Here is a 23,976-nt window from a genome sequence, read left to right as displayed (position 1 = left end):
TCAACATCTATTGGAAGATGCACGAATCCTGTAATTCGCAAGTGTCCTGGACTGGAGAAAGGCTGCCTTGTCCCTCTTGGCATGCAGCCTTGATCTGTCAGCCCGTGATTGACGCGGCATGCCTCCTGTGTTGGTCACTGGTGCGGAGATGCAGAAACATGACAGTGTCTCCAGGCACACACAGCACTGGATTTTAGTCCTCCAATTGTGCATGTCATCAAATGTGATGTGCTGTTAACCTCTGGAAGCGTTTGGCGGTGGTGCTTTGCAGTCTTTTTTTCATCGAGGAGAATCTGTGGTTGCTAATTTCCACATGTTTCATTTTACCCGCTGCAGCGAGGCGACCGCATTTATAGGCTTTCTCCCGGTAATATTAGTCATGCTCTGACCAATCGGACGCTTCATGCTGTAAATCTCTGCTGAGTGCCGGAGGGGACGATGATGAGAGTGATCAGTGTTGTCAAGTTGTTGAAGGGGATCTGAAGAAGATGGTCGCTCCCCAGTGGGATGTGTGGGTGGTTAGCTACAGCCCACAGCTACTGAAGGGGAGCTGTGTCAAATCTGACACACCGAAACCCACGAACGCCAACACTGACAGCCAGTTGTGACGAAAACCAATTGTCCTCCCTGGCTTCATCGTGTTGCTTTAGTTTTTTTAGTCATCCTTGCATGCTGGTAGGCAGGTAGTTTCTTTTCGAGCTCTGTTGGGACTTGTAGCCACATATCTGCTGAAGATTTAGAGCCGATGAAACAAGTGTTTATTTTTCCAAGCAGCTGGAATGCACAAGGAACGTGATGCAGGTAGGATGCACATTTGTCTTCAGCATAATACAGAAGCCACAGACGTAGATCATAAATGGCCTGTTTGTTGTGACGATAAAGACTCAGGAATGCTGTGCAGGTAGCTCCGTCTTGTCTAATGTGAAGCACTCTGAGCTTGGTAAATTTGTGACACATGGGCCAAACTCTCACACTCGGAGACGTGGCCTCAGTTCCTGGTAGGGCCGCCTTAGTCATGCATTCCAGCTGACACGGTCTGGGGTGAAGTGGGAAGCCAGTGAGGGATTGTGTTCTTGTGACTGATCCAGTTACGCCACCCTGAATGCAGAGGGGTGGGATCCAGAGCAAATGGCATGCGTAGCACCTTGTTAGCAGGTGAAAGAGAAGTGGCAAGCTCATGCTTTCGACCCACTGTGTTGTCTTTAACATCTCAAACGTGGCTTGCACGCTTACAGCTACAAGCTATTCTAATTGTCGTGCAGCTCATTAAGACATAGTGGCTGATGGCTTTGAAGCTGGACATATTGGGTAGCTCTGGACTCAGCGGCTTGAGATGGGAGGCAGCTGCATTGCCTTTGAGCAGAGAATCACTCCTTCAGGAGGAATTATAGGAAGTTGTTCATGAAAGGGCTTCAGGAGGTTTCTCATGCCATTTGTCATATTTAATATGAGGATTTCTGTGTTTGTCTTTTTAGCAGAGTTGTGCATATATATATATTTTTTCTGTCACAATGCAAACGATAAAAGCTGTGATGGGCAGAAGGCTACCCTGTTAGTGAATGAATAACTTTTGCTAATGCTCCAATGACACAGAATATTTTCAGTATAAGTCATTTTTCAGAAGGATCCAGGCTAGTACAACTAAAAGCCTCCAGTTCAAGAGTAGACTGCAATTGTCCATCTTAAAGCCATGTCATTAAGCATAATGACTTCCAGTGGTCTCTGTAATGGCTTGCAAAGTCCGCAATGCACTAGCCGGGCTCCAACACAGGAAATGAAGGGCACAGAAATCAGGCTGTGCTAATGTATGGTTTGAGAAATAACACTGTGTGTAACTGCATGAAAAGCAAATCTGCATTGTAGTCGAGACTGAGCTGTACCACAGTTTCCTTCACATTTTTCTCTCCTTTCACTTCATGCATAATAATTGTCGGGGTAGAAGATACGGCCCAGCAAAATTGTTGTGAATTAATTTTCGTTTTGTCAAAATTGGGACATTCTTTTTTTCCACCGCTTCTCTCAAAACCCTGTCAAATTAAGTTCAGGACTGCAGTTTTAGCCCATAAATCATAATCTGTTCAATCCCTGGCCTCAGTCCTCCTCAGTTCATCCTCTGCAGTTTGTTATATTGTGTTTGATGTAATGCAACAAGACCCCAACAGCTTGTGTATGTAAATACACAAGCCCCAAATCTCAAGAAAATGGTTCATAATTATCGACAGTCAGTTGCAAACTATTAAGACATTTCATGTTGTGCCTCATTCTGCCAAGTCAGCCATGGTGTCTTCTTCTCCATCACAGCATTTAGCATAATTAATGTGTGCATGGGATTCCAAACGTGCAGCAGACGCAGAGGTAAACAGAGACATCCAGCCATCATCTGGGCTTTGAGGGAATTCTTTAAAGCGATGCTCCTTTGGGACCATGTATGCACAGGTTTGTTCAAAATCAGCTCCTCCCCTCTCATCTCTGCCAGCATTCATTGACAGCTGGGCCCAGCTAACAGCTGCCTCCCCTCCCCCAAAATCTAATACATTAAAAAACAAAAAGAGTTGTCAGCAAGCGTGCTTCGTAGGAGAGCAGATTGTTTTGTAAAGCCACAGTGAATTTGTGGGTGGTCCCTGTCAGCCAGGTTTAGTGCTGCAGCTAAGTCTTATTTCTGTTATTTATTGATCTGCGAATTGTTTTCTCGATTAATTGTTTTGGCTGGAAAATGTTGGAAAAAAGTCAAAATACCAGTTACAACCCACTGTGACATATGAAGTCACAAAGATAATTAGTAAACTATTATATTAACTGGACAAAGAAAAGCAACAAATCTTCAACATTGAGAAGCTGAAACAAGATAATATTTTAATCGATTATCTAAATATTCGCTGATTAATTTTCTGTGGCTCGACAAATTGATTCTTCGACTCATCATTTTAACTCTCGTCAAGTTCACAAGGTGTAGATTGACAGGTCAGCCCCCTCTGTCCAAGTGGGAATTTCTGAGGACATTTAGGATAAATAATAAAACTTATGATCACCTGAACACGATGATGATGGTAATAAAATGGACTGACTGGGTTTAGTGGGCCGCCATTGATTTGATTTGAGACATAAGAAACATCCAGACTTCTGTGACGTATCACCGCACACAACTTCTGAAGCCACCCACACACACGGCAGACATACATGTGGTGGCCGCTGCCAATTATTTCGCGGATGAAGCGCCTGGCAGGGGTTCATTATGAAGGGGGTCTCTGCTGGGCAGCCTAGAGCAGTTTCAAAGACATCACTGGTCGTCTGTGAACAGGGAAATGTAAATGACATGAGTTTGTTTTCAAAGTCAGTGTGCATTGATATGAAATGTATTCCTGATTATGGATTTAGGCTCCTGTTGATCATTGTAGCCAAAACAGATGGTGATCATAATTTTATATCACCTGCAAGTGACCTACAGTATGAACTCCACTGGCAACTGCATGGCCTAAAATCTTTACTTTAATTCATTAAATATGCATGCGTGTGCACCAGCAGTTTGACCCAGCAGAGGCATTTTGGTTATTTCTCGTTTCTAATTCTGTCCTATCTCCACAATCCCTCCCCACGGTCTCACTGTTTTTGCACTATTTACACTCAGTGTAGATGGAATGTGTCGGCCTTACACACACTATCTCAAGAGGGCAGTAGCACTTAGCCTTTTTCTTTTGCTGATGTTGGCAAGGCCTGGCTCAGCCTGCTAATGTGTGTGGCATACGGCCTGACGAAAGGCAGACTCATCTGTCGGCTCGTGACCTTCAGCGGAGGCGAAGGACTGGAGGTGGTCCTGCGTGTTTGCATGTACATAATTTCTCCTCACCCCCGGCTGATGGCTTCTTTTACTGAACAAGGCAGAGAACTAGCCTGTATTTGCCACTTAATCGTCTTCTATTTGATTGGCAGGTTGACATGTCTTCATCATGAGTGTGTGGACACACGTGTTCACCAACGTACACACACACATGTGCAGACATGTGCCCTCGTGGAGATGCATAGTGATTGCAGATGTTATCACCCAGGAGAGGATGGAGTAATCCCGTTAAGAGTACACTGCCTTGTTTAAGTGAAATTAATAGGGACTAGACAGAATGAAGATGCCCTTTCTTTCATGTATAGCTCATTAACTTTCTCAGCACAGCCTCATCAACCCAACACTTTGGATTACTCGTAATAACAAAAGACATAATTGCAATGTGACATGAAAACAATCAAAGTCATTTAATGAAATGACTTATGATAAGTATCTTTCAATTAGAAGCGACTGAAATGCATTGCTGCTGAAGTGAAATCAGCATGGATGATTGCCAGCATCTGTATGAGAGACTTAATGTCATCCTCAGGCTATCGCCATGCTTTCTTTCCAAATTTCTCATAAGCCACGCTCGTGGTACTATGTGAGCGTGGGAGCAAGCTGCAGCTCCATCACTCTGTGTCTGAGCCACGTGATTGACACATGGCGTGATGGTGGCTGGAAATCTAAGAGACTTTTATTGGTGGTCATCAAATAGCCATCAGAGGTCAGCGGCCAGCTAACACGCTAATTGGGTCTCGGTTTTCCCGTGGTCTCGTCTGCGCTTTCAATCAAACGCCAGTCCAGCCTGACAGCAATCTGGTGGTGGGCTGAACTGGAAGAGCAAGTAATTTAAGATGTTTTCTCTCCCGCCCACGCTCCCCTCTATCCTTTATACTGTCTTCTCAGATCCAGATTCATAGCCACAAATAGCAACCCTGAAGGTATCAATGCCCTTGTGAGGCACACTAATGTGTTCTTTTCTTTGTGGTATTGTATCGCTGGCCCTGGAATTAATAGAGTCTGGATAAAAAAAGAAACGTGCATTTGTAAAGCTTGAGACACACATCAGAAACAGGAATTTAAGGCACACATCGTGTTTGTAATGACGAAGCTAAAGTGAGTTGCAGACCTAAATCCTTTTTTGCTTCCCCCAAGCAAGACTGGCCACATGAAAAGCAGTAATACAGTAGATTCCTGGAACCTGTCAACGCCTCTTTTCCACTGTTATCTTCAGTCATTTGGAGTCTCAAGGCATGCACATCTCCCATAGAAGCTGTCTGTGGATGAGATGAAAGGAAATTAGAGAGGTGCTGCTAATTCACAGTGGACAATGACGTTCTTCACAGAGTGAATGTGAACATGATGGCGGCATGCGTGGTGATACACAAGTAAAACTATGCTTAATTCATTTAGAAACAGATTAATCTCTTATCTCAGTCAATGTATGTCTGCTTCATGAAACCGTGTTTATGCCCTGCCGTGTAATTCAGACTTATTCCCAAAGACCAAACAAAACCGAGGCAATTTTCAACAATCACATTTGACAATTGGAACTGTTTTTCTCTCTTATTTATGAGTGGGCAGGCAGAGATAAGCGCAGAAACTCGTTTTGTTGGCACCAAATGTCATTATGGCTACCCTTTTGACGTAAACTCCATCTCTTCTCTCCACCTGTTTGGATGCAGTACCTTATTGATCTGTTCTGTTCTTGTCCTGTGGTTTTGAAACCATACCCACCTTCTGAATGTCTGATGACTCTCTGCCCAGTACCTTTGGGTACATGGACTCCTTGTGGGTTTTCCTGACGTCACCTGCACTGTCTGTAGATGTCATAAATAGAAAGCATAACCTCTTTGAGAGGAAATTTGACCCTCATCGTCAAGTTTCTTTCACCTTTACCTAACTGACAGACAGAGACAGCTATTTCTGTTTTTGTTGTTTTCACAGTAATCAGTGGAAAATGTAATACCTCGATTAAGAGGCTAGATATAAATGTGACAGCACAGTACCTGTAGGAATCCTGCCACAGAAATGTACCTGCAGCCTTTTCCTCAATGTGTGCCCCAGTGACCAGCAGCAGGCACCTGAAATTCTTTGCTAACCTTTGCTAACCGTATTATCTAACTGTTACCTTATGTGCATTTGTTGTTGAAAGCTGCTGCAAACGGCAAGCTGAAGCACTCAGCTGTCACTGATTGGCTAGTTACATTGCTGCAGCGCGACAGAAGAAGAAATACGACGCACTTCTATTTTCTGCCGACAAGCAGCAATGCATGTTGAAGCAGCTGAGCTGTGCAGTGATGGCTGAAGCATCGACTTGTCTGCAATGCATTTCATTTGCAAATGTCTGTGCGGAGGCTGAGATATTATCCCATAGAGCTGCAGTGTCTCTGCTCCAGTGCCCTTTTAAGTTGGTTTAAAGAGGAAGGTTTTACACTGTGAAATAAGCAGTCAGTGCCACAGCTGAGCATTTCCACCTTAAACTGCAGTGTGGCGTTGACAGTCTCAGAAACACGGATTGAGACATCCAGGGCGTCTCACATCACTTACCCAAGGACCCAATCTTATCAACTTGCAGGGTGAGGTTACGGTGAAATGAGGGGGAGCAGAGGAGAAGCCGGGTGTAGCTACATGTCTGTATTGTGCATGGCTATATTCATTAAGATAATTCTCACAGAAAACTTCAAATGACTTTGGGGTCGTTCAGGAAGAAAGCACGTCATGATAAAGGTTGTCCTCATAAGCTGCTAGTGTAGTGCTAGCAAGATAAGGTTAGGTAGTTAGAGTGCATACGGCACGTGGGAGACGGTTTCCCTCGGGGCTTTCTGCAGAAAGCGCCGTTTGCGTGCAGGCGAGCTGCAGAGGGGTGGGCGGAAATAGAGGTGGAGACTGTTTGCATATTCATAGACTGGTGCATACATGAAGGAAAGCATGCAGAGTTACATCTAAGCCGTTTTAAGGCATGAAGGGATTTTTTCATGGACAGAACTTCTGAATATGTAATTTTTTATAGGGTTAATCAATGCCAGGAGAGGAACTTTAAGCTCATTTTAGATGAAGACTTTTGCAACTCTGAATCAAGTTTATGAAGGAAACCAACCCAGTAGTGGTTTTACTCGACTTAGAAGCCATGCTAAGCCTATCAACCACTCAGCTGCACTTGATGCACAATAGCCCCGGGCAAGAAAGTCCAGCACTCCATCTGGCTCTGCTGCTTAGAGATACAAAGTTACTACAAGCCCTCAACAGGCCTCTGGCTAAGTGGCGTGTGGTCAAGCATTTACAGAAAATGAGTTTTACTGGAATACACACATCAACGTGAAATTAGAGCAAGTGGAGAAGCCTGTGCTAGTTGGTTGTTTAGGGCTTCCCTTGAAGTGGCCAAATCATCCCATCTGGGTATCTTGTGAGGGCTAGTGTCAGGCAGACAGAACTGACAGTGCAGACTGATGGAGACGCAGCTACAGTGCGGTGTGAAACCTGCTTCAGGCTGGCAGTGGATCCATGTGACAGCTGTGCCAGGACGAGATGTGTGAGGATGTTATGAGAAGTTATCGCTGCCATTTTTTTTTTTAGAGGGGTTATTAGAAAAGTGATTCACACCTCTCTGACTTTCTGTTTTGTCTTTTAAACACTGAATCACACTGGTTGCAATTAGGATTTTTGACGCTGATCAACAAAATGTTTAGTGTACTTAATTCAAACAAAGAGATTCTTTTTCTCCTTTTTTATCCAAATTTGGAACGTCAAAATCCAAAATTTGATTAAATAGCACAAAACTGAAATAATGAAGGTCTTAAAACTGGATTTTTAGGCCTGATTAGGTTATAAAATAGGATGCAGCTCAAGTTCCTGAGATTGTGTTTGAGTAATTGTGCAAAGTTTCATCTTAATTAGGATAAACCAGTTGGTACAGTCGGACTGGAGCTTCAGGGCCCCCTGAACTTCTAACAGTCGGGGCTGGATGCCTGCTTCGCCCTGCTGGTAATCCAGCCTTGGTGCTACATCAGATTAGTCACCAGTCACCTCTCTTCACCTGCCAGTTAGGAGCTGCAGCAGGACTGCGTAACATGTGGCAGCGTCATACTTTCCCTCCCAGGTCCCATCAGTCACTGTGCAGCCACCCTGACCAACCTGTAGGAGTCACTTCTGCAGTGTGAAGGATGCAATCCCATGCTGGCTTCCCACTGATGAATATGGCCAATTATTTGTGTCGTCCAATAAAGCGCAAGAGAGGCACAGCCACCACAAATCAAGTCCAGGTTCTCTGCAGTAGTGGCCGTGAATTTTGCTGCTGCACCACCCGTTCCCCCTGTAGATCGACCTTCAGTGTTAATCAGTGTCAAATTAAGCCTCATTACACTGTTGTAAAACAATATAACAAAATGTCAGGAGTGAATACTTTTTTTTACACAGGCATAGTAGTTCAATTTTAGATCCCCTTTTGCATAGAACCTAACTTTATAGAGATAATCATTTATTCACCCTGTAACCTGGAATGTGGTTACAGTGAGAAAAGACTGCAGCTATCAAATGCTGCTTGCAGAACACAAGATGATTCTTGTGAAGTGAAGGAGACAAGTAGTTGCTACAGGACCTCAGCTTATTTAATTCTAAAAATTTAATTTCAGTGCCTGCCCAGACCGGAGACGAAGGCTGATTTTAAATGTCTCCATCTCCATGCAAATGTGCCAGCGTTGATTACCTGCCGTTAGTGGCCTTCTGCAGAATGACCTTCCCTCCCCATGTCATGACTCTATTTGCCCCTTTAAGCTGCCTGTCAAACATCGAGCCATTCTTCCTCCCGAAGCTCTGGTCTATTTGTTTGAACAGGATCAGGGCACCAGAGGCATACAAATGGCAGCCTCTGAGCGTATTTATGCAAAACAAGATTTCCTGTGTATTCTGCAGGCTAGATGATGGGCAGGTCGGTGTCATATGTCAGCAACAAAGATGAAAGGCTATTATTTGGATTAGGTTTAGATTTATGATTTCATTAATGTAACTCCTGGCACCCCTGCTCAGTATGTCAGTGCGGATGGTGCAGCAGCGCTTCCAAATGGCCAGCAGGTGTAGCAGTGAGGTCTCTGAATGAAGAGGCAGGATGAGGAAGGGGAGTGGAGGGAGGGCTGGAAGCAGCAGTCGGTGGGATTAATCAAACTGTCTCATTTAACCATCCGTCTCTTTGTGTTTGACCTTTCGCATCATCAACGAGCTTTATTTGCTGTTAAAATGGTAAACTTTTAAGAGTACTCCCTCATGTGTTAACCTGGTAAGATTTATTGAGGGTAATGCTGTATGAGTTGAATTGTCCCAAAATACAACAATTAGGACTACGCTCAGCAGCTCATTCCTCCTCCAGCATCTCTCTCTCTGTCTACCTGCTGTGTGGCGAGGCTCGCAGAGGTTTGCGCTGCACACTCGCCGCCGCTCATCCGCACAGTCTCGTGCTATTGTTCGCAGCAGCAACCCAGCAAGAGCGAGGGAGCATTAAAGTAGCACATTCACAACATATTAAAATCAGAGCTCGGTTGCCGTTCTCATTTTGATGTCTGCAGGGAAAAACGCTTTTTCATTAATCACTGACAAATGCCTGCTTCCGCACTGTCTGCCAATGGAGAGATTACCAAAGAAGACATGCAACTGAACTTTAAAAAACTGTGATCATGCAGCTCCGAGAGACTAAATGGGTTTTGTGCATTTAGATGATTTATTTCCCTCCCTGGCCTGGTGAGGGGAATTTTCTACACCTGCCTACATGGCTCACAGTATTTCATCCCATTATTTGGTCTTGCCCAGTCGTCCACTAAAACAAACAGGGGAAAATAAAAGGCAGTGAATTATGTCCCCCTTCATTTGGCTCTCTTTGACGCTGATAAAGGTTGACATACAATTTCAGTTGCTTCCTTTGAACGAGAGGGTGAAAGAGGTCCAAGCTGGTTTAGACTGGGCATAGATTTGGTAATGAAACTGTGCCAGTTGGCCTGTGTAAGAGGACTTCTGTTGCCCCACAGAGAGATGACACAACCAAAGCACATAATAATTCACTTGCATATACAGAATGTGGGCCGTGTCGGTTTGTTGGAGAAGAAACAATTAAGTCTAACTTTGCCTAAGCAGTGTGGACTTTAACTATCAAAGAGGACATACCAGCTTAGACCCTCAACTTGTTGGCCCTGCTTCTGTAACATTACTTTGAAAGGTCAGGTGAGCAGTATTAGCCCAGCTTACAGCAAAGAGATGGAGATACTGAGCGTGAACATGTCACTTTGGGAACATGAAACCTTTGCCAAATGCCTTTGCTCTTCAGCACTCAACTCTCAAGGCTTGAGGTCGCAGACGGTGTGCTGACATTAGGTCTAGATTACAGCTCGTGTGTCAATGGAGAGTAGACGAGTTACTGGTTTTCAGTTTGTGACGGTACATTTAGTCTGAGCAGATTCACCGCTATCGAGTTACTGCAGGAGTCCATAAGTAAAAGTCCCATTCATTTTCTGCGTAAACAACGTCAGGTGACTGGGAGTTGGATGGACATGAAACTCTCCTGGTTGAACCAAGTCAAAACTCTGTGTTTTGACACTGTGTGCATAAAAACATTAATAGAAAAGTCAACTACAATTCCCAAGTTGCATTTCCATAAATAATATTGAATCACTGTGCTTAAATCAGTTCATTTTCAGAGTCTGGCATGGTGTTTTGATCACAGACGCAACCACTGACTTTATATAAGCATGGACGACATGACAGCGCCCCAAGTCAAAACATCTCAATCGCCCCCTGGTGGCTGACTGCAGTATACCCCGCCCCATCTATATTAGCGGATGGGCCAAACTAAAAAAAATTAAAGAACACGTCAAATAAATTTTCCCCAAAGATGATTTCTGTCATCTTATTGTTTAGTTCAGGTGTTCATTTTTGTGACGAGTTTGGTTTTAATTTGTATTTGATGCTGTAGGGAGTGTGAGGTCCTGATTGACTAGCACAAGATCAGCAGCAACCATATCCGGGATTTTTTGACGTCATTACTGTGGGAGTAAGTGGAAACGTGTCGGCCATCTTTATATGCAGTCAATGGTTGCAAGGACCCATCCCTTTGAATGTAATACAACTCTGATGTATGCCTCTGACAGTACACATTTGTTTTATTTCGTTTTGATCTTCGCTATTAGACTGTTTTCGATGAAGTGTTCTCATTCTTGGAAAAATGAAACTCGTACACTTTGGCATGACAATATTCTGAAGTGTGGTTTGAAGCACATGTTCCATGTCGAACTATTAATAAAAAGATGAGGGGCTTTTAGGCGGCAATATTAGCCACCCTGGGATCCAGAACTGTCTCATCTGTGACTGATCATACCCTTATATGTTGCATCAGGATACAGACATCACCGCCTTCCCCTGCAAAGCAATGAGTGCAGGGGCATTAATCTAGATTAATAAATAATCTACGGCAGGCCAGGAGTGAAACTTTGTTACCAGCATCCTAAAGTGGTTTCTGCACCGCCCTGTGCAACTCTCACCTTGCGATCCGGGGCCTGACACTTCCCCTTATTGATATCAGAGTGATTTATGGAACTGTGCTGCCCCGACCATCCTCAGACTGGAGATGGGCATGTGATTTATCCCCGTCTGATGCTGCAGGGTGTCTACTGCTGGCAAAATGAGGGAGGAGGCTCCGACTGAACAAACCCCCCAGCCTGAGTCGTGTTTTTGCCTTTTGAGTGAGAATGATCTCTGTGTTCAGAGATGCACCTCTGCAGCAGGATTTTGTTTTTAATGAACAGGTCCATCTGCTGCTCTGCTCCCCTCTGGCGTTCTCCCTGAAAACCTTAAAAGCAAGATGCTGTATAGAAATAAGTGGAGGAGATCAATGGATTGTGGATGACTCAGCTTCAATTATACTGATGTTTCAAGATAAATATTCTGAAATAACGCTTTCTCTGTGACCGTTTTTATTTGATTATGCTCTGACTTTCATGTTTCCCAGTCAGACCGCCCAATTCGACTGTAATTGCTCCAAGAAACGTGTTTCCCTGAAGGCAAAGTCCATTTTTCATTCTCAAACTGTTGATGCTTCACTGCTGCTAAGGGATTCTCACTCTTGTAACAGCAATATTTAGCTGTATTTCTTACACGGGTAACGTCTAATTGCCCACTTTAAGACAGATTCTTATTACATCTGTTTGGCGAAATTAGATCTACCTTGAAATGTCCCCAGTCATTCACCTCGATGAAAAATTAAATTTTAGCATTGGGCACTGAAGAGTCGCCCTTTTTCAAGAAGCACAATTTTCGTCCATCTTAATTTAAAACCTGTCTGCTCTTCAGCTGATGTAACTCCTGCATTAAAGGTAATCACAGTAAGAGCACTCCCACGGGACACGCGTGTCCTCTCTAATTCTATGATTGTGTCTGTGCGGTTTTAATTTGGGGGCCAGGAGGAACATGAGAAAAATCCTATTGGATGCCCTGCAACGCTGGTCTTTGCCATGGCTGGCCCCATTAAAGGATACTGTATTGATTGTAAATAAGCTCTGTAATTAATGGAGGGCCACAGCGGTTCTCAGTCCAGGCTTAGACTCAGAGGGGGACGTCTGCACCTGCTGCCGGCTTCATTTCTTTTATGTTTAAAAATTTAGATGGGGCTTAGTGATTAAAAATTTAATTCATTTTACAGGAGGGTTGAAGTATGAAGAGACCTAAGCTAATCCTCTAATATTCTGAACATTATGCCGTGACGAAGCAATTCTTCAGGCAAGCTTTATAGCTAAACCTACATACTTTAATGACTGAGGCTGGTAATGCAATTTAAATGCAAGTTTAAAGCCTTTCACACAGGTATCCCTCCAGTTCAAAAGGCATATTTGAGACCTATTTTGGGGACTGTTAATTCAGCCTTCATGAGCCTGGCTTACGAATGAACCAAGCTGTGTTTCATTTTTCACCAGAACAAACAAGTGTGCTGCTTCGTGTGACCAGATGAAAGCGGCTCGTCGTGCGGGCCCGGCGAATGTGCCTTTAAGTGGTTTTTAACGCGCTGGAGGAGCATTATGCCCGCGCTGTGGAAGAGCCTGAGATGGGCTGCATCCGCTTACGCACATTATCTGTGAGAGCATGCTGCTTCTTGGCTTCCCTTCACAAAGGCCGGAACACAGGGTCAGAGAGAGTGGGAATGAGCGATGTGCATGCTTACACCCTCAGATGAAACATTGCTTCAGCTTTGTATACGGGTACATTTCTGTGTGCGTGGCTGTCTCTCTATGGCGACCTGCGAGTCTCTATGTGTGTGTGCTTGCTTGCCTACTCAGTATCCTGTCCTCTTAGATTTCATACATTGATTGCCTCTTCTAGCAACGGACAGCAACATCTCTCCCTATTTTCTGCTCTGGCAGTTAGCAAACTGCTGTAGCTTTGCCTGGTTAGCTCACTGCTATACATATGGAAGCAGATTTATCAGGCCAGACTGTGAAGTCCTCTGTATTTCTTCCCCAGCCCTTTCAGCTCCACTATGCAGAGCTGTAGCTTCAAGATATGCTCACTGAGTCATGGCTTTTTAAGATTTTGATTTAGTATTATAACCACAAAACGCCGTCTGGCCTCCAGGCTAACCAGACCAGACATAATAAGCTGCTCCCTGCTCATATTTTATGCCGAGGTGAAGTTGCAGTGAGTTGCACGGATACTTGCTTGGATGCCCCTGCACAGCCTCGCCTGTATCTCTGGAGATGAGCGTGCATGCCAATAGCTATGACCCGCTGCCACCTTACACTCTCTTACCTCTGTCTACGTCTTGTCATGGGAAGGCAGATAATTCATACCAATGAATGGATTTCAGGCAGAGAGAAGGGTTTGCATGGTTCTACATGATAAAGCCTCTCCTCATTACTGGAGTAGGTATGCTTCAAAACATTTTCCATACCTGTGCTTTGATACTAGTTCCTGAATACAAAAAATGAGATTACACCACATGATATAACTTGTACGTGGTTGTTTACATGAATACAAGTTGGTTGAATTTTTATGTTCGTCCTCAAGTGCTGTCCACAGTAATCTTGGATGAGGGGGAATCGGGCGTTGGAGATTTTGATTTCTTCTCGCAGTCGAACATGGAGCAACTTTCTGTTCTTGACTTTATTCCATGCATGTATTGCATCACGCAGGCGGCATTGGTATTGAGCCTGATAAAGCGGGGCCACACTTTTGATCTCCTTTTGGATGTTAAGTGACGCACACTCTAGTCAAGCCTCTCAAAATACAACCACACACACTCAAGCCCCCAACTCTGGGCTTGACGTAGTGGTATACCTCTGCATACCTCTACAGTATTGTTAGATGGCCAATCACAAGTATTATTAGATCTTGGTGCAAGCTTGCTGCATGCCTACTTGCCCAGTGATGCTGATGAGATTTAATCCTGAGGTATTGAACTGTGGTACCAAATTAAAAAATAGTGTTGAAGCAATTCGGTTGGAAGCTTGGCTTGTAAAAAATCTGGACTATTCCAGTCAGCCCACGTCACGATGCAGCCATTCATGTGTCACTGCTCAGCCACCTTGAACTGCTGCTTTTGATGTGACTAATGCTTTTCATCTATCCCTCTGGTAGGTGTAGGGATCACTTGTGTGACTGTATCATGAAGCAGCTGTAATCATTGCTGTGGTTTAACTGGTTCTTTCCCACAGCTGAGGGGTGCCAGTTAACCCAGCTGAAGCTGACCGTGTAGCCAAGAGCTTGTTATTGCACAGGTACATTTACAGTCAAGACAATTGCAGAGGTGATGCATAAAAGAAGAGGCATGTTATGACCCAGCTCTCTCGTGGAAAGGGAAGGGACATAAAACCTGATGAATTTGGTAAAATGAAGTTGTTTATTGCACGGATCGATCACAGGTAACTTGGATTTGCAAATCATAAAATGAAGGGGAACTTAGGGCCTGAGGGTGGTGCTTAAATCAAATAAACAAATACACCAAAGGTGGACTCAAAGCTGCAAGAGTTTTAACATGATCTACATGACTGTAATATAAGACACATGCCTGATGAAATCCTCAGTATAGCAACCAGGGAGTGAGATGGATGACGTCTTGGCATTGGGATCAATCTCACACAGGGGACTCCACATTGGAAAGAATTGGTCACATGGTACGGGCGCCGGCCGAAGCTGACTTTTGGGAACACAGTTGGAATTAAACGTTAGCGCTTGCAGGACGATAATTCATCAGCAAAGCTTTGTAAAGACGAGACCAGCGGCCATGATTCTGCTTCGTTCTTTGATTATTAAAGACCATGTTACATTGAGAAATAAGAGAATTGTCATGTCTTTTATTTGCCTGTAGCATCATTTAACTCACTGCCTCAGCTCAGTTGCCAAGACAATCATATCAGGTGCTGATAACACGTTTATAATAGACAGTTTCAGATATTGCTAAGGCTCTCTTTACTACACCAGAGAATTGTTGCATCAGGATCTGGGCCAAACGTTACAGAGAAAAATGTCAGCCTTTCCTCGTGGACCCGCTGATTCACATCAGGGCTCATTTTTTATTTAGGGGAACCTGTCACAATGGCTGGGTGACACTGCACTGCTTGGCAAATGGGGTCAAAAATATTCGTATTAATCGTCAGTGATCCCTCTAAGTCAGAGCAGATGAAGTGTTTTGTGATACAAACTGAACTGGTAAATCTGAGGCCTCGTCAAGAGATAAAACACTAAAAATGCTCTCTCATTCACATTTGTCGTGATGGGAACATTTACTGATTGATCGGGAGAGGAATGGCGTCCGCTGTCAAAAGTCAGATGCACAATAAGGCTAAAATCAGGTTGCGATTATTTTGAGATTGCGCTATGAGTCATGATTTTAGTAGGAATGGTCATTTTTCTTTTCCACTGAAAGCAAGATATAAATGATAATATGAGTTTTGCTGGGGTCTGCGCCAAACAAGCATGTTCCCTGACGTCTGGACAATGATTTGTAGGCCGGGGAACACTGGTTTAAATGTGACATGTCTTAGCTTTGTAAAAAAAATTGCAGCTCCTGATGGATCATGGTTCAGCTCTAATGCTCTATATCAGACATCTTCTCTCACTGCCACTGATTATTTTTGCTTCTCTGGCAGGTCTGTCAGAGACCAGAGAGATATTTATTGTTAAAAGGTGACATTGGACGCAAAATGTACATATCATATTAATAGCAGTAGTAATACTGCATGTACCTTCTTGTACAGCATGTTTCACTCTGAGTTGTCCTAAAATAGCCAATTCATTGTATTTTGTACTTTAGACTTCAAGTCTAACACAATGACCAGGTCTTGGAAAGGTGTTCACATGAACTACACACAAAGTAGTCACTCAACGCCCGATTCTCTCCGCTTCCTCCCTTCAAATCAACATTTTGAACAAGAAAATTCTCCCGCGTTTGGGGGAAAAAAAGAGCGTCAGAGTGTCACCACTCACCTTCTTTCAGAACAAATAACAAGCACAGCTGGAGGCACCTCCAAAAAGCATCTGAAGTGATTTGAGGCTGGGTCTCGTTTCTGCAGCTACAGTAGCTCCCCTCAATTTCCCCCTGGTCTATTTGCTGTCGTTCAGATCGACTTCTCTTTCAGCTCTCTCTCGTTTCCTCCGCACTTGAGCTAAACTCCAAATTGGCAGCTGCCGGGACTGCACTCCGTTTTCTGTCATGTTGAGACCTTCTGTAGACGACTTAATTCTACATGAGGCCTGCCAGACACAGCCTGATGAAATCAAGCATGTTTTTAAAAAAAAAAAAAGTCGTCTGAGGCTGAGGAGTTCAAAGGTTCAGCCTCGTCACAGTTTAGGATCGTCTGCACCTGCATTGCACTCGGCTGCCTCGGCCTGCCCCTGCTTGTCTGGAGACGCCGTCAGTCCGTTTGGTTTTGTATCACGAAGAGTGGCTTAAGAGTCTCGCTAAGACGCTCTGAAAGATAAAATAAAACAACTCAGCAAAGCCAAAGAAGGATGTTTTATGGCTCGGTTTCATCCCACCTGACTATGATATCATGTGTTTCCTCATTGTCATCGCCATTTCCCCCCCAGTCCCTCGCAGTGTATTACGATAGTGTTATGATCCTAGAAGCCTTTTAGACCCCTCTCAAGGTCAGGTGGGGATTGTAAAAAACATTGGTTAAGCACGGTTTGGGGGGGGGGGGTAGAGGGAGGAGGGCTTTTTGAGAGCTTTTCCATGTCCTCTTCTTTGAGGTTCTTTTTAATTGTTTGGGTCCAAAGCCGACTCCTCAGCTGGAGCTCGTCTGGGGGGCTTTGCTGAGTCACTCCCACCTAATGGAGAACATCTGCTGCCACGCTTTTTACTCCTCACAGCAGAGATACGTGTGGCTTTAAGGAGGGGGGTCGCAGGGCGGGGAGGAATCAGTGGGATAAAACAAGCTGCGATGAAGAAATGAAGACGGTCTTGCGGTTTATGGGGTTTTCTGTCGACTGTCTTTAGTCACAGTAAAGACTGGATGTGGCCTTGACCTTGTAAAGGTGAAGCAAATGTCTCACATCATTTGCACAACTGTTAGCCTGTGTTTATTCACCACAAACATACAAATATACAAAAAAAAATTGTGTCAATGTTTTTAACTTGTGCTGCATGATTTGTGATACAGCACAATATTAACAACCACACACATGGATTTTTTGACACCCCTCCATATCATAGCTTTATGTCAGTATGCACATAGCCAGCAAGAATTTATTTATGAATTTGGTTTACGTGGATGTGCTGATGAGCGAAATAATGGATAAGTAACCCAGTTAATAAATATTGATAACAAGAACAGTGGGTTGCAACTGGGGCAACAAAGATTTCAACAGGACAACCATCTCAGAAAATTACACAGATATTATAATTATAATTATTATTATTATTATTATTATTATTATTATTATTATTAGTAGTAGTAGTAGTAGTAGTAGTAGTAGTATCATCATCATCATCATTGCATTAGTTACAATGATCCTTAAAAGAGTGAACAAACAATTTATTGTAATTTTATGTAATAGGAGTTCAAGGAGTTCAAGGAGTCTTTATTGTCCCCGTGGGGCAAATTGCTCTACAGCCAGCAGTAACAAAAACAGGCAACAATCACAAAAAAAAAACAACAACATATTGCACAGAGAAAATAGATGGGACAGTACATTAGTCAGTCACTTGTTCAGAAGACCTATGGCAGCAGGGACAAAAGAGTATTTAAGTCTGTTGGTCCTGCATCTTGGCAGGATGAACCTGCGGCCTGACGGGAGCAGCACAAACTCACCAACCAAAGGGTGACACTCGTCAGTGAGAATGGAGCGGGCCTTATTCAGGGTCCTGAGCTTGTACATGTCAGCGAGATCATTGAGGTGAATGCCTGCAATTTTGCTGCACACTCTCACTATTCCCTGCAGTCTGTTTTTGTTCTTGAGGGAAAGTAAGCCGTGCAATATTATGTCCTTTTTAAAAAATAACACTATATAATTCAATAATGTAGATAAGAAAATGTACATGGTTGATTGCCTTCCATTGTCATACCACAGGTCACCATTAAATTGGTATGCATCTATGCAATGCAATCTCTGATAATAATAATAATTTATTATTTTTACAGCACCATTCATACAAGAAATGCAGCTTAAAGTGCTGTACAACAAAGAAATTACACACAGAAATTACACATAGAAAAAAAGACACAGAAATAAAACGATTAACGGGCCCGCTGTGGCTCAGTGGGTGGAGCCATTAACTGCAGGGTTGATGGTTCATTCCCTGGCTCCTCCAGTCCCTGTGTCAAAGTGTCCTTGAGCAAGACACTAAACCCTAATTGCCCCCGGTGGTCTCGTGTTGTGGCTTTGCTGCCATCGGTCAGTGTGAACGGGTGAGATTGTACACAAATTCAGCTTCATCTGACACCAACTCCCATTAACTTCTTCTGAGGGTTTTTTTTCCCTTCTTTTCTCCTGACAATCTAGTTTTGTTGTGTTGCTCTGATATCTCTAATAATGCATTTAACTCCTGAAATCTATTGTTAACAATGTCAGTTAGATCTCACAGCAGACAGTTCGGTCACGCTGCAAGTGCTCCCAGAAACATGAATATTTATTCTCTCTTCTTCCCCCAACAGGTTTTTCTGTAGTCTGGTCCAGGGCATCTGCTGCAGTCATGTTTCGGAACAGCTTGAAGATGTTGCTGACGGGAGGGAAGGCCAACCGCAAGAGTCGCAGCAGCGGTGAGTCCGTTTTCTGATGCCAGCCACAAACAATGACGCATCTGCCTGTCAGCGCGCAGAAGGTGGCCGCTCGATCCGCGGGTGTATTTTAGGAAGCTCAGATGATGAAACGTATTTTGGTTCTTGAAGAGTAATCTGTGACTGCTGAAGACCCCTTAAAACCCGTTTCCTGCTTAAAATAGATCCAAACCAGCTCATCAGTTGTGCTGCTTGAAGAGCTTTACTTCCTGTTGTGAGAGCCTAACACCTTTTTTTTTCCACCGACACTTAAAACATGCTTTGGTCACGCTGTACTGTGGAGATTTTCATTTACGTGATACATTCAGAGCTGTTGACTTCTGAGCCGTACCTGATTGTTTAGCCCTCGTAGGAGCATGACCATAACGCGACGGTTCCCAGCTCTCTTTTCATCAATTCAGTAGTTTAGTAGCACCTGCTTAATGTTGATTTCGCTGCTGTTTTGTTGCTGGAGGTTTGCATTTTGAACCTCACTGTTAAGCGGTTTCTTTTGCTGTGCCATCAGAGCTGTAATAAAGGCACGGTGTTAACTACTTGGAAAGCAAACTCAACAGTTCCTGCAGCTGTTTAACAGTAAAAGCCACTTTTTTGCAGGTTGGGTGAGCCTCAAACCTCTGAACAGATCAAGGTTTCATGGTCAAGCCCTACATTTTGGTTGTTGTATTTAAACACGGTTTTATCATGCATGTTAGTGTTGTTTGGCCTGATGCACATGAAAGTCGTCTTGAAAAATGCCTCAAAAAGGCCTTAAAAGGTATTAAAAAGCCGTCATGATTTGTTATTTTTTCTCACTCGCTGTATTAACATTAGTTATATACTTTATTTATCTATATTTGATTATGGGCTGTTGGCAGACTTATTACATCTCTCCAGTATACATATGAAGTAAGCGTGATTGTCGTGGCAGTCCTGAGGCTGTCGACTCAAAATAGACCTGTGCCTCCTTCAGTGAAAAGGTTCATTCATCCATTTTCTGCTTTGTTTGAAACGTGTTGCTGCATCAAATTCAGAACAAGCATATATATTTACAGAAATCAATGATGTTGATGAGATAAAACTTTAAATACATTGTCTTTTTACTGTTTTGCCAAAAAGGATCAGCATATTGTCACCTGTTTTATTTATGTTTGACACAACGTCCCTACGGTTTTGGAATCGGGGCTGTAAATTTTGTTTTATGTGGTATTAAAAGGGTCTTAAAAAGTCTTGAATTTAATATGGTGAACGCCGCATACAGACTTCTCTGCGCTCACTGCTGCACAATGCAGACAGCTTAATCAAAAGCATTTCTGTGGATCTAGGACAAACCTGTAGGCCAGCACCCGTTTTTTCCCGACAGTCAGGTGAAATAACTGTTAAAACGCTTTAACCATGTTACTCCGAGGTCCTCGGTGAAGCCACATGAAACCTTTTGTTCCTGCACATGCATTACTGTCACTCAATCCTTATAAAGCTCTCACAGAGAGGAACGGGGCCTTTGATGTGGTAGATAATCCCAGCCAAAAGCAACACTCGGGAGAGCTTGGAGTGTTCATTTTGTAACAGCACAGTCGCTCTTATTTGAATCTAATAAGTTTCGGGTTATTGCCAGGCCAATGTAACAGCCTCCTCTCTCTTAACTGTCTCCCCAGGATAGGGTCTTTATTATGGTGTGAAAATGTGCCTTCTAAGGGCTTTCGTCCAGCCAAAAACTTGATTTGTGCAGATGAATTAATTATGTAAAGCTTGAAATATCCCTCAGTTTGTCACCATCGCTTCCCTCGACTCCACTACTTTAAAATCAGTCTTTGAAACTTTGTCGCAGTAGTTTGTGAGTCTTGATTCAGTCAGTTTAACGACATCGTCCACAGAATGTTAATCATTCACTTGTTGGACACGTAGAAATGTGGCGTGTCTCACTTCACTGGTTGTCTTATCATGATTTAAAGTGTTCTGTGGCTACCTGAAGGTGTCCAGTTAAAGACAGCTGTACTTTTCCAAATATTCAAGTCATTTTTTCTAGACTTGAGCGCAAAAGAAATCCCTCATTTGACGTTTGACTTCCTGGTTGTTATCAGTCTTTCTTGATTTGAACCGTTTTCCCTCCTCGTGGAGCACAGGTCATCTCCAGTGCTCGTTATCTGTCAGCTGCTGACTATTACAAGTAGTCACATGAACTGGTGGCATTGGCCTTGCTGAATAAAACCTGCCACTCTAAAGCTTTTGAAGAGGATTTTTTAATGTAATTACATTAACTACATGTGAAATCACATTTTTCTCACAGCTGATTTGCACTTTTTATAAGCAAAATATTACTATTGCATTACAAGTTTTCACACAAGCCGCTCAAAAATTCTTTTGATTTTACTCGAACTCGAAGAGAAACTCTGCAAGACTTCAAGGCCCAAGTGAACCTGCTGCTAACAGAACCTACCTCCTCTCCGCCTTCAGCTCGTTTGTGTATTTATGTGTGAAGTGGAGAGGAGACCGAGCAGTAGAGCATGGCTGGAGTACCCTCCACTGTTTTCATATCTGCCGCTGTCACTCCTCCCAGCAGAGGAGTGCTGATCTTACAATCTGGCTCCTTCACTGAAACATCTGCATCCTGCAGTTTCCTGAAGTTTGTAGGACATGCACACACACACATATTGCCGACACTTTCAAACTTTATTTAATGACTCCATTTACACTTGAGGATGACACCCAGACATGCTGTAAGCAAGTAAAACTTATTTACAACATCAAATCCAAAAAAAAGGTGGGATGCTGTGTAACACATAAGTAAAACAGACTGTCATGGTTTGTTGATTCTTCTTTACACCTGCAAAATTGAAAACACTGCACAGACATATATTTAACCTTTGACCTCATCAGATTCATTGGTTTTTATAAATATCTGCTTATTCTGAATTTGATGCAGCTACACGTTTCAAACAAGTTGTGACAGGAGCAACAAAAGACTGGAAAAGTTGTGGAATGCTCCAAAAACACCTGTTTGGATCATTCCACAGGTAAACAGGTTGATTGGTAACAGGTGATAGCATCATGACTGGGTATGAAAGGAGCATCCTGGAAAGGCTCAGTCGTTCACAAGCGAGGATGGAGCGAGGTTCACCACTTTGTGAACACATGGCTGGATAAAGGATGATAGTTCATGGACTTTGTAAAACTGTTGTCAGCACAGTTCCATTGCAGTGAATTCTGAGTCCCAACTTTTTGGAATCAGGGTTGAATGCAGCACCTTTTTAACACAGGTTGCAAAGTGCTTTACATCAAGGACACAAAGACAGACAGGGTGCACATACGAGCACAGAAATCATACAGGAACCAGTCACCTCTTGGAGCTTGCCCTTTAAATGATAGAAAAGCCATCCTGAAGAAGTGGGTTTTTAGAATATGTTTAAACCAGTTTACTGTAACTACACAGACATGTTTTCTCTTGACGTCTGGAGGACTGGTTCTAGCAACCCCCACCTATCAGCTCAGAGAAAGCGACATCCCCCTTCCTGCTACCGCTGGAGGTGCACTTGGCTCAGAGAGAACTCTTAAACATGTGCTGCTGAAATTGGTCTGTAGTTCAAATGTGAGATTGTGAGATGAGATGATCGCCGTCTTTGATTGATCGTGTTTCAAGTGAGCTTCTGGCTGCAGGAACGCCGGAGCTCTGAAGGGGAATATACCCGCTAATCTGAAGACAACAGATGAGCCAGCTGTCCCTTGATCTGGGAGAAGCTGCGTGAGCCCCGAGTTGCTAAGATGGTGAATGGCGTTTTTTAAATTGAATACCACAGATTAGCTGCTCTGATTGTGCCCATGCAGATGTGTACTCATCTGGATCGCGACACACTCAGGGAACAGGGTGTTTTATGCTGGGAGGTACATTGTGTCACACTGACTTCTTACAATCAAACCAAGAGCTGTCATCGTTACCTCCTTCAAACTGATGGCTCATTGATTGGACAGTTTTTGCCGATTTCATTGCTGCATTAACCCATGGGGAGAAATCAAATTTCAGAGACAGACAGCAAGTCATGTGCATTTATTTATCTTTGGAAACTACATTGTGTTTTGTCCTCATGCTGTCATTTACAGTTGAGTCAGCCTGCCGTTCTTCTCACTCCAGCCACTCTGCAACTAATCAGACGCCTTTTAAGATCTGTAGCGAATGTTCACTGGAGAGCATGTGTAATCTCACACCCTGAGATTCAGGCTGTTTAAACAAAAAGGACAAATGTCTTGCAGTTACGGCAGCAGCAGTGTTTAGATATCAGATTCGCTCTGAGTCTTTTCGTTAAGACACAGATCAGACTTCAACCAGTGTGTGTGTATGTAAGGCTTTCTTTGAGACAGAGCGGCGGCCCACTGTTACTGTTGCCTGCGGCAGTTTCATGTACAATCGCACCCGTCTGGAAAGCCAAAATGTGAATGAGAAGGAAAAGGTCCCCTCACGGTCTCAAATATTACATTCTGCCTTTTCTTTCTGGCCTGTAAATGGAGGAGTGTGGAGGCGTTTGTTTCATTTTTGCGGTGTTATGGGTAAAATTCTGACTGCCGTCTCCTCCCGGCTCCCATCAGTGCATCTGGACTTGAAACAAAGTCAACTGCCTGACATTGCAATTACAGTTTATGGCACTGGCTGATTGGAAAATGAGAAATGGGGTTGAGAGGTTGGGGTGTCTGGACACGGAGCTGTTGCATGACTAATAAGCAGTGAGAGAGATGGCAGTTGAGCAGACCAGATGTAGTTCACACACACTCGCACACGCTCACTCCAGGAGTTGATTTGGATTAGCGAGATTTAGCGTTGCTCACCTGAAAATGGAATAAAGGAGACTAACGCAGCGTGGAGCCCCAGAGAGTGCCTTTATGTTTTATTTATCTCCTCTGGTGCTCGCAAAGGGGTCGCAAAACACACCGATTATGAGCATTATGAGT

The 23,976-nt window shown here is 43.6% G+C and overlaps 1 protein-coding gene across 3 annotated transcripts in view; it reads left to right on the top strand.

Moving 5' to 3' along the window:
• tanc2b (tetratricopeptide repeat, ankyrin repeat and coiled-coil containing 2b) overlaps nt 1-23,976 on the top strand; it is a 141,959-nt gene that overhangs the window by 17,351 nt on the left and 100,632 nt on the right. For all 3 annotated transcript variants that reach the window (XM_041963436.1, XM_041963437.1, XM_041963435.1), the window contains exon 3: nt 18,940-19,044. In XM_041963436.1, coding sequence (XP_041819370.1) covers nt 18,978-19,044 — 67 coding nt within the window. In that variant the 5' untranslated portion in view covers nt 18,940-18,977. The remainder of the gene's footprint in view (nt 1-18,939; nt 19,045-23,976) is intronic.

Source organism: Chelmon rostratus, chromosome 21, assembly GCF_017976325.1.
Source record: "Chelmon rostratus isolate fCheRos1 chromosome 21, fCheRos1.pri, whole genome shotgun sequence".
Classification (NCBI taxonomy): Eukaryota; Metazoa; Chordata; class Actinopteri; order Chaetodontiformes; family Chaetodontidae; genus Chelmon; species Chelmon rostratus.
This window is presented reverse-complemented; position numbering and strand designations above follow the sequence as displayed.